At 52.2% G+C, this 11,481-nt stretch overlaps 1 protein-coding gene across 3 annotated transcripts in view; it reads right to left on the bottom strand.

Annotated features, from left to right (window-relative positions):
* Window positions 1-587: 587 nt before the first annotated feature.
* OTUD7A (OTU deubiquitinase 7A) overlaps window positions 588-11,481 on the bottom strand; it is a 380,724-nt gene continuing 369,830 nt past the window's right edge. For all 3 annotated transcript variants that reach the window (XM_043922484.1, XM_043922486.1, XM_043922483.1), the window contains 3 exons: window positions 11,003-11,117; window positions 10,729-10,813; window positions 588-9,672 (listed from right to left, as the gene is read on the bottom strand). In XM_043922484.1, coding sequence (XP_043778419.1) covers window positions 8,233-9,672; window positions 10,729-10,813; window positions 11,003-11,117 — 1,640 coding nt within the window. In that variant the 3' untranslated portion in view covers window positions 588-8,232. The remainder of the gene's footprint in view (window positions 9,673-10,728; window positions 10,814-11,002; window positions 11,118-11,481) is intronic.

Genomic DNA, 11,481 nt, shown 5'->3' with positions numbered 1-11,481 from the left:
TACACAATGGGGATTTTGACATCTAATTCACAGGGCTGTTGCCTGGATAGAACCCGATGAAGCCGAGAACACGCCTGATGCAGAACACAGTGCACAGTGGCCACCACCACCACCACCACCACGGCCCCCACCCCAGCACCCAGAGACACATGGCTTTGATTGTGCCGGGGGCCCGTCACCTGCCTGGGACAGGCCTGCCTCCCTGGACCTCATCGGGGTCTCTGGAAAGCCCACTTACTTTCTTTTACAGACACGTGCCTCTCCTGAACAGAAAAACTTGCACAAATAAAACCCCACCTTAAAATCCTGTCATTCTCTTGCCCTCCCAGTTGCCTTCTTTCTGATGTCTGGCAAACACACATTAAGGGAAGTTCTATTATTTTCTGACAGAAAGTGTCCTGACCATTGACAGAAATCTCTGTCTCACATAATAAAATTGCTGGTTTTACAACTCTTCTGAATGGAAGAACTCTTAAATTTGGGTGAGGATGGATCCTTGTTAAAATCCTCTTCATCTGAGCCAAAAACTTTTCTTAGATGATGTATTACCAGGGACACAGGAGTGGGTAAATAATTGGACCAGCCAGTGCTTTACAAACATGTTAATTTTATTGAGTAGGCATCAAAGCTTCTCTCCATGTCAAGTAATGGAGAAGCCGTATCACACAGATTACAGAGCTATTGTTACTTGAAATAATCTTTCATAAAAGAAAGAAATGAAATACAGTTCTTCTATAAAAAGTGCAGTAGTAGTCATTACTGGAAGTTTTCCAAAATGAAAGCAAGATTTACTACATATTGCAAAAATTGGTTTAGTGCTTTAATACTTTACAAAGTAACAACCCAACCACCAAAGACAAGCTCTTACAATGGGTTGCTTCTCCATGGATGGACCAAGATGGAAAAAGAATATTTGCATTGAATCAGAAGGAACACTTGCAGGTAGAAAGGGGCCCAGGACGACTTGGTCAAGGTAACAAGGTTTCTGACCCCTTTCTGCCTCAGTGTTTTCTTTCCTCCTTGGTAATAAGTAAACCGGGGAAACAAAGTAATGTATATCATCCCCAAATCAGTCAAATGAACGGGTGAAAGAAAAAAGGAAGGGAAAGAAACAGAGAAACTACATTCACTTGCCAGTGCATATGAGAAGGAACCAAGCAATTACACATCAACACCCATCGGTTAAAATGAGACCGCTGGTCAAAGCTGAGGGTGAGCGGGGTTCAGGCTCCGAGTGTAGACCCAGGGAAGACCCTTGTGGTTCTAAGGGCTCCGTGGCTGGTGGAGGGCCCAGGGCTTGCTCAGGATGTTGAATGATGACTGGCTCTGGGAGGTGGTGTTTGCCTTGTGGACTCTGGGCCACGGTCCATCTCCAACTGTGCTCTAGTTTTGGTCACAAGTTAATGGGACAAGCTGCCCCTCTCCCACCTGCCAAATCATTACTCCAAGGCAGGTGTTTGGGTTCCATTCCAGGTAGATGGGAAAAACTGGCTGGGCTGCAGGGCTCTCCTGCCTTGGAGAAAAATTTGTGAGGTCCGAGGGGGCAGCCCTGGAAAGCTTGCCCTCTCTGAGGACTGGCAGGACCACCCCCTCATCCTGCCCCATCTGTCAGGGCAGCAGTGAGAGGAAGCTTGTTTGGCAATTCAAGCAGAGGGACACACTTGTGTGGGCCCACTCACCGTCTGCTGGGCAGCTGCCGAGGGAGTGCTATGAGGGAGCTCTTACCCCCCAAAATGAGGGACCCTAAAGTATGGCACCCAGAGAAATGACATCAAAACCACAGGAAGGGAAGAAGAGAAGGACAAAGGTTTTTTAACCAGGCCCCGTAGGAAAAGGGTCCTATAAGAAGCTTGTAACAGTATTTTGCCAACAACTCTTAGAGGAAAACACAATTGGTCAAAGGACCTAGAAGTAAACACCAAGGTCAGGTATTTGGGACGATCAGCCAGGAGAGGACAGATAGTGTGGAAGGGGAAGCATCCCTCCCCCACCTGTGGGCGAGGCCACCAGGGAGCTGGGCCCAAAGATTTTGTGTTGCTTGGCTCTGCAATGGCTGGGCTCTGCCCCATGCATCACAGACACACCCATGACCAAGGGGGCAACCGGGGGCCCCCAGCTTTGTCAGTACAGTCCCCTTCATCTCCTTCTTCTGCAGGCCTGCTTCTGGTGACATGAGAATGAGTCCTGCTCGTGGTCGGGCTGTCTCCCTTTCCTGGCTGAATCATCTGCTGCCACCGAGTTTGCTCTAGGAAGGAAGGAAGGCCTGTCTCCCTGGAGACACTGAAGGCACGGCATCCTAAGGACCCATCATAAGGGCCTCTCCAGAATGGTCCAGGCCCACGATGACCTCATGGAGGGGGCAAGATCATGAGAGCTGCCCTAGAGGAAACTGTCCACACCTCAGCCTATCCCAAAGGGTCCTCTGTCAACAGCAGAGTCCCTTCCCTGTGAGGGAGGGCCACTGGGGCAGGCGTTTTTATATGGCATACTTGCCACCATCAGATCTGGTACTCACTGCCGCATCTGGTCTTCATGAACCATAGGCTGCCTTATCAGCTAAAATTCTCCCCATTTAGGGGCAAGAATAGAATCTCTATTTGATAAAGACTGAAACTGATACTTGTAGGGTTTTTAAAAGCTGTCAAATGATTGATTTCATTATCTTTTTTCAACAAGTATTTCTCCAGCATCGAATACATATCAGGTGCTGTTGTAGGCACCAGGGGTACAGCAATGAGCAAAACATACAAAAAATTCCTGCCCACGTGGAGCTTACATGTTATGGAGCTGGAGGGAGGCATACAATGAATGAATGAATGGATAATTTACATGCAGCCTTCAAGTGGCGATAAATGGGCAGCAGGAGGGTGGGATGTGTTGGCTTATTAAATAAAGAAGTCGGGGAAGGCCTCCTTGAGAGGTGACATTGGTGCAAAGACTGGCAGATAGTGAAGGGTGAGACATGTGGCTGAGGATGGGTGTCAGCGGAGGACATGCCAGGCAGAAGGTCATATGCAAAGGCCCTGAGGCAGGCTTGGGTCATTGGGGCAGAGGTTGGAGAAGTACGGGGGTGGGAGTGGTCTTTGTAAGGACCTGGTTATCCCTTCATTTAAAGTCACCTTTCAGCGTCTGTGCTATCATAGACGTTCTCAAGGAACTGGCTCCACTAATTTATCCTCTTTAAAATAAATGGGCTAGTTTCGTCTTGAGCATATTCAGCCTATATTTTAAAAAGTAGTGGTAACCCCTATCCTATGTTAAAGAACTGAGTGTGTGTGTATGTCTTTTCGTACTCTTGAGATGTTTTCTTGAAAGAATGAAAAAGGATAAGCAATGGGCACTTTGTGTACACTAATTAGGGTTGGTAGAACTTTGTTTTTGCAATCATCAAGTAGCAAAACTGAAAATTTCAGCAAATTATTTTACAAAATAAACAGAAATAGTAATATTGCTAGCTTTATTTAAGAGATTCTGGTTTCTATGCTATTCCTTGGGTGATGTATGTACCAAGTCAGCCGGGTGGCGGACAGCGGGATGGGGGGGAGCTTGGCATCTTGACACTGCACAAACTACACACACATTTATTCCCGAGGGGTCCATGTAGGGCAGCCCCCCCTCTATTCTCTGCTGGGGGGCGTGGAGTGAAGAGAAAGCACTGGTTTGGGGGAACAAAGCTACCTGCATAACTATGAACAGACAGTTTTGCACATTGCTCAGAACAATCATGAAACTTTTCCCAACTGGGGGGTGCCTGGGATGAAGAACCCTAGACTCACCCCCATATCAGCAGACCCATCATTAGAACCATGCTCTAGGGAACCAGGACCCCCACCGGAGAGTGGATTGGGGGGACGTGACTGAAACAAGAATGAAGCTGGGTGCCCCTCATCACCCTGGAGCCCCCCATCAAAGCAGCCAGTTCCAGCAGCAAAGAGAGTTTACAGTTAGGACTGAAGTGCAAGGTGTGGCCCGGAGGTCTCCAGAGAGCCACCGCTTTAAGGCTTTTTCGAAGGGGGCACCTGTTCCCTGGTGTCAGGGCTGCCAATCACTGCAGGGCCCTCTCCTGAACATGCCAGCGCTCAGGTGACAGCAGAATCAGACTGTGAATGGAGGCAATGTCACAGCAGGCAAGGTCTGATGAGGCAGGGCCTGATCAACCATGACACATGTTCTCTTCTTATTTATTAGAAGCATCAGAAGAAAGAAAAAGAAAAAAAGCACTCGAGGCCCTTAATTTGTAAAGTCCACACCACAATGAGGAAAACTGACTCATATCCTAAAGAAAAGAAACACTCCCAAACGCGCATTACTCCACATCTCTTGTAAACATGAAAGACACAGAGAATAAAACACATGGTTTGGCAAAGCCTTTTTTTTTAACCTCGCACAAATTTCCCACCACTGATGGGTACAGCCCTTTTTCTCTTAACTAACGTGAAATATATTTTGATCAGTTAAGTTTATTTCTGCAAAATAGTCTGCAAAATAAGCTCGTAGTTGCTAAGCAAGGGGGTGAGGGTCATGTAGCCACGACCCCGCCTCAGAGACAGTGGGCACCACCAGGAACATTTCACACCCCGAGGTGTGCTCCTTGATCTTGAGTCACTAAATTCCTGACGGTATGCTACCAGAATTAACACATCAAATCACTCTGGAAAACATGAAGTCTGTAAAGTAATACATCCCAACTTTTCGGAACACCACTGGAGCCACTGGGTGGTGATAGGTAAGAAAAAGGTCCACGGTAACTTAGTGAATAGAAAGTACTCATTTAAGAGGAAAGGTGCAGTAACAAAATCCAGGAACAGGAAATGCATCGAGCTTTCCGTGGAAAAAGGAAGAGACATTCACACAGTTCCACTTTCAAATCAGATGTGAACAAATAGCAGAAGGTGTTTTATCCCCCAGAGCCCACACTGGAGCTCCACCCAACCTAAATTTAGCCCTCCAAGGGGACAACCCCGTGACAATATAAGGGTGCAAAATATTGCTCTGTGGCATATTCTGAAAATAATATAAAAATAATTTCTATAGTACAGTTTAAACTTGGCTTGTAAAATATCAACATAGCATAAAATCTACAAACAGAATACACTTAAAAACGTCTTCCTTTCACAATATATTAGTTTTAAAAAATCATATACCCAGGTCACGCAGATGCAGAAAGTGTGAAGCAAATGACTAAAATAATCTCCACTGGGGTTTAGAAGTATCTGGGGTTCCTTCTGGAATTTTGCTGTCACTTAGAGACGTCCGACATTCCCAGAAAGGGAAGTTTGGCCAGACTAGGTTGGAGGGGAAGACAGCTCACAGGATCCTGTTTGCATCCAGGACCTGTGCCTTGGTGGGGCTCATGGCCTTTCTAGAATATAGACTGGCTGTTTTCCTTTTCTCTAGTGCCCCAACCCACTTCCTTTTCCCCCACTCCACTAAGGGCCCCCAGGTCACAGAAGGACATTAAGGGATCTCTTGATCCACATGTGAAAAACACAGCCGTTTCTAATGGTTCTCGCGAAGCCTGATGAATTCATTTGGTCTAAGAGATGTCTGGCCAGGGATGAGGGGTAAAACTCTTGTGAACAAGGAGGGGCTGGACCAGCACATTTGATGCAACAGTGGGCTTTCTGTTTTAAACACTGTTTAGAGGAAGGATAGATCCAGATCTCTCATAAGAGGAAATGGCTGTTTGTAAACAATGCTGACCAAGGGCACCCTGTCCTCCATCAGGGAGCGATACCCACAGGTGCTCCGCACATGGAGCGGCTAGTGACCACATGGAGAGACACTGGGGTCGTCTACTCTGGGGGGAGAGGAGGAGCCTGGGGGCAAGGGTTGGGGTTGGATCTCAGGCTTATTTATGGCACAAATGTCAGATGGGGGTAGGGTAGAGGTGACTGAAATTCGAGGAGCTAGAACAGATCACTGGTTTTTGATAATACGTACAAATTACACTGCCTGGTTCTTCCTCTTGTACTACAAATAGACTTTTAAATCTCAGTTTGCCTTTTTTCTTTCTCTCTCTCTTTTTTTTTTTTTAACCTGGAGGAGAGCATGAGAAAGATAAAATATTTGCATAGCCAGTTTTGGAAATTTCTGGTTGGCTGTTTTCATGTTAAAAAATTAAAAAACAAACACGAGATTACTTTCTGCCTTGACTTGTTGTGCATATGTGTTTGGTTTATGAATGCACAGGGAAGAACTTTCCAAGCTGGCTGTTCCACCTTCTGTGAGATGCAGGGCAGAAGCCGGTGTCTACATGTGAAGCAGTATTTATTTCCTGTGACCTCACAGCTTTGGACGGCAAAGCAGCTGGTCAGCATGATGTGAAGAATCAGTTCAAAAAGCTGCCACAAACCCTCTTGATGAGAGATTTTTTAAAAAAAACTGTTTTTCTTTCAACAAAAGAAACCCCAGTAATATGAAGGACATGAATGTTAGTGATTACCACACATTGAAAGTATTGTTTAGCATGAACAGTAAAACTTCCAAAAAATTTAAGGTCCTATTTAATAAATAATTTTAAGGAACCACTTATGTAAAACTTGAATAAATGACTGAAAACTCCACCTGCTGTGGATAATTAAAAACAAAAATGAATTACTCACAGGAGATATTCAAATTAGTTTATTATAATAATTCAAACAAGTAAAAAAAAAATCTTTTTTTTTTTTTTTTTTTTTTTTGCTGCTCTTTTTGTCGGGGAAAAGCTTCCTTTCTGGAGAAGGAGAAGCTGGCTCCAATGAAGAGATGATCTGCCTCCCGTGTTTTCTTTAGATACACCCCCAGCGAAGCTGGGCGCTTTCTCTCTTTCTTGGGATTATTAGAGGCTATTCTAAGGCTCTCACAGGTTTTAAAGGATTCTTTTGCTAGTGAGGATTTTACCCATCATTTCTGTATTTCTTGGAAACAAGATATTTCCTTAGAGAGGCAGATTTAACGCCTCGGTGTCCTTGGCCAAGAACGGTATTCTCCAGAGGTAATCTTGGAAGGAAGACGCTGCATATTGCTGCTCAGAACAGGGTAGCTAAGGACACATTTTTTTTTTTTCCCTCAAGGAATGTAAGGAGGCACCAATATAGGGATCGCTTAGGGATGGGGCTGCCCCTAACATGTTCTGGAACCACCGTGCGGAGGGGACCCCGACGGGAGCGGTGCGCCTCCACCTGGCTGACCCCAGACAGATGCGGGTGGAGGTGGGGGTGGGCTTCCTCCCCTGCGGCCCTCAGTCCCTCCCCTCTGGAAAGAGGGGCGGGCCGCGTTTCAGGGCGGCCTAGTTGGGGGTTACACAGTGACCGCAAGGCCAAGTCCTCGCCTCTCTCCTGGGGCACCGATGGCAGCTTCCGAGGGGCCCCTCCGGCGACAGTTCACTGGGGAAGGGTCTTCGAAGGAGAAATGTGATCAGGCTGTCATCTTTGCTCATATATGGGCAACTCCAAATCTTGAGTTCGGAACCTTGCCCTCGGGCCCCACGGTGTCTTTGGAAAGCTCCTGTCACCTGAGCTGCCCCGCACCGGGAGCGACCGCTACACATCACCGCGCCCCGCGAGGTAGCTTGTCCCGTGCCCAGCCTACAGACGCCCGTGGCTTAGATGGCAGTGTGAGTGTCGCTCGAGCCGGGGGCTGTGGGAGGAGGTTTTGCTTATGAGATGGAGCCGCGTATTCCTAAGGGGCCAGAGAGACCACCAGGGCGCCAGCGGGCGGCCGAGCGCCCTGTCCTCCAGGGGCCCCGGAAGGGTACAGGTGGAAGCCCGAGGCAGAGCCGCCGCCGCGGTCCCAGGGCCGCGCGTTCGCCTCGAAACCCTGGGTGGCAATGATTGCACGCAGGTGACCGCTACATGGAAGAGGTCAGTCGCCGGGTTAGGAAAAAAAAAAAAGCCAAAAAAAAAAAAAAAAAAAAAAAAAGGCATGTAAAACACTCCCTTCTAAAAACAAAGGGCTGCAAATTTCTTTATTTCTCTTATCGAGGAACAAAAATACCCTTGCAATGGCTATTGAGTTTCCACAGGTACGAGGCAGATGCTAGCTAGCACACCCACTTCCAACAGTATGACTTGTTTCCTATCCGTCTACTACCTGAGTGGCGTCAGTGTAGGTTCAGGCACCATTAGGAACGTTTGACCAAACACGTACACAGCACGGACAGAGGATCGCCGGCCTCCCGGTGGACCAGGGCGCAGAGGAGACACCGACAACTTGGAGAGGACAGCCCGGCGGCAGGGCCGGGCCGTGCGCTCAGGGCCGGACCGCGCGCGCCTCGCGCCGCCGCCGCAGCTCCTCGCGGTAGCAGTAGGAGCAGTAGTGCTCGGTCTCGGCGCGCCCGTAGAACGCGCAGTTCTCGCGCTGGCAGCGCCTCTGCGCGGGGCCCGCCCCCGGGCCGCCCCGGCCGCCCTCACCGTTCGAGCGCGCGGCCGGCGCGTCGGCGTCGGCGAACTCCAGGCCGTCGCGCGCCGCGCCGAAGCCGTTGGTGTAGGTCTGCGACTTGGGCTCGGCCGCCCCCGCCGCCCCGGGCAGGGCTCCTGGGACGGCGCGCGCCAGCGACTCTACCGTGTTGACTGTGCGCAAGGCGGCGGCGCGCGCCGGACTGTAGCTCTGTGATGACAGCGAGCGGTTCTGCTGCGGGTACGTGGCGCACGGCCGCAGTGCTCCCACAGCTGGGACACACGGCTCGTCCCGCGCGCCCGCCGCCTGCACGTGAATGACGCTCTGGCGCCCCAGCGCCGGGGGGCTGCGGCCGGGGACCGGTCCGCTGGCGCCCGCGCGCCGCGCGCTGCCGCCGGGGACTGGGGAAGCCGAACCGCCTGCCGCGGCCCGTGCCGCCCGGGAGCCGGTTCCGGGCCCGGGGCTTGGGCGCTCCTTGAGCTTGAGCACCAGCTGCGTGGGCTGCCCGGCCGGCGGGCCTGGCGAGGCGCGTTCGGGGCCGGGCGCGCCCTCGGCCTCCGGCCTGCGCTGCGGCCGCTTGGCTGTGGAGGCGGCGGCGGCGGCGGCAGCAGCGGCGGCGGCGGCGTCGCGGCGCCGCTGCTCCTGCTCTGCGCTGAAGCGCTCCTGCGCGCTGGTCAGGTAGTAACCGATCATCTCCTCGTGGAACTGGTGCCGGTGGCTGGTGAGCAGCAGGCCGGCGAAGATGAACTTGCGCTCGCCCTGCATGGCGGCGCGCAGGATGTTGAGGCTCAGCTTCACGTCTGTGCTGTACTTCCAGGCGTCGCCGCGGGGCCCGCCGCCCTTGTCGGCCGGCAACGCGCCCGCCGCCTTGTCCGTGGGCGACGGCGTGGTCTTCTCCGAGGGCGACGTACTGGCCGAGGCGCCCGACTCCTCCTTGCTGCCCTTTCGCGCCTTGGCCTTCTTCTCCTTGCTGCGCTCGGGCGCGTCTCCGTGCTTGCCGTTGGCGGAGTTGGCGCGGCTCATCTTGCCGTGCACCAGGCCGCCCAGGCCACCCATGTTCTTCTTCAGCTTGATGCCCAGTGTCTTGCTGAAGCTGCCCAGCTTGTTGGCCACAGAGTCCGCGCGGGTCTTGTCCTTGTCTTTGCGCTGCTTCTCCTTCTCCTTGCCGTTCTTGCCGTTATTGCTGTTGGAATTGCTGCACACGGAGTCTCGGTCCGAGTCCAGCGAGTCGGCCAGGGACTGCACGTCTTCCCCCGCGGAGGCGGTCGGGGACTCCGGCTGCGCCAGAGGGGCCTGCAGGGGAGAGGGAGGGCAGGAAAGGGAGGAGGTTAGAGATCAGCCTTCCTCTTGCTGCTGCAGGAGGCAGACCCCGCCCCCTTGGTGTTGCCTCTAGCCTGACTGTCCCAAGCCCGAGCTGGGTTCCAGCCCGAGTCTCTTGATCCGAGTCTCTTGATCCTCGATCTGGAGCTGCTGCCTTCACAGCCCTCGTGGCGCTAGAAAAGAACACCCACAGCCACGTCATGATGTAGTCCAGGCAGCTGGACTCTGGAACCAGACTGCCACTGTCACTTGTGCCATACAGGGAATCAGGGCCTGCATCAAGGAGCCCTGTGAAGATTAGATACCAGTAAAGGCTGAAGTACAAATGCACTCTGAGCGGTGCCCACTTGTCCTGGGTGCTTACTGGCTGTGTGCTGGGCACTGCCCTCCTTGCCTTCTTTATGAAACTTAAAAACTATTAGTTATGGGCCCCACTTTAAGCTTTAAAAAAAAAATCCCCTTTCCTGAGATTTCACTACAGGAAAGTGAGGGCACAGAAACATCAGCCAGATACTTAAAGCAAATCATTCTTAACATCTGGAGGCAGGGCCAGCATGGACCTACCCGAGGGAGGAGGGGCAAGTGGGGCACCCCTTTCTTACAGCTCCCTCTCCCGGAGGGGAGAGAACAAGAGGAAGTGCCGAGGAATCGCGCCCTGGTTCCCTGCCTTTTCAAGGACCCCCACACAGGTTTAGAATTAATCCTGCTCCATGGCAGCACATCATGGTCCCATCTCGGCAGAGTTTTGTGTTGTGACTTGCCTACGGTTTATTTTGAGGGTGTGTTTATGCCTCTGCTTCTGAAGAAAATAAGGGAACAAAAACTCCCCTAGCCGGTGCGTGCGTCTATGCCCAGACCCGCGATCACACGGGTGCGCAGAGACGTGTTTCAGCTGGAGCTGGAGCAGCGCGCACCATAGGCTGGATGGAACCCAGCGTTAGGGGGCCCCACGTCGGGGAGGATGCACTCTGCCTGCCTGCCCCGAGCCAAGGGTGCCTGCTGGTCTGTCCTGGCGCGCGCCAAGCTCACCCTGGTCTCCGAGGGGATCCGGATCCACGTCACATTCATGTAGCTGTGCAGAAGGTTTAACTTGGCTTCTAGCGACAGGATCAGGCTAGTGAGAGAGGAACACCAAGTGAGATGCGCCCCAGTCCGCCCGCATGCACCCCCTCCTGCCGGCAGGCCAGCCGCCCAGCCAACCACTAGGAGGAGGGGCACCTGCCCAGCCCCTCCCCGGAAACCCAGCAACATCCCGCCTCGAATGGCAGTGGTGCGGAGGGAGGGGCACAGAGTAGGGTCTTACTGGGCCAGCCGGGCATTATCATTGTCGTCTTTCCCCCACTCCCAGTCCTTCCCTGGGTCCACCGCAAAGTGCAGAGGCAGCAACCTGTGCTCCGAATCCGTCAGGGGGATCACGGCTGGAACACAAAAGAGAGAGACCTGTGCCAGGTGGCCCAGGGTGGGAGGGGAGGCCCGAAGCCCCCGTGACCCCTAGGGAGGACAGGAGAAGTCCACTGAGTCCAGGTGTTTCCGCGATTAAGGAAACCAAATGGAGGTATACACAGGACCTCTACGCCGGCAGGAACCTTAAGGCCGGAGGTTTCAAAACCACCACTAACGGTTTAAAAAATTTCTTTATTGTGGATGCCAAAGAGCAGTTTGGAGACATGATTTGGCCTCAGCACGGATCAAAAGGGAGGGGCCCTCCTGGGGCAGCAGATAAAAAGAAGCTATTACTGCTTTTGCCCTTTCTAAGGACCGGACCCAGGCCAGACAGTGCAC

This window comes from Cervus elaphus, chromosome 13 (genome assembly GCF_910594005.1).
Source record: "Cervus elaphus chromosome 13, mCerEla1.1, whole genome shotgun sequence".
Classification (NCBI taxonomy): domain Eukaryota; kingdom Metazoa; phylum Chordata; class Mammalia; order Artiodactyla; family Cervidae; genus Cervus; species Cervus elaphus.
Note: the sequence above shows the minus strand (reverse complement) of the source record. Positions and strands in the feature narration are given on the sequence as shown.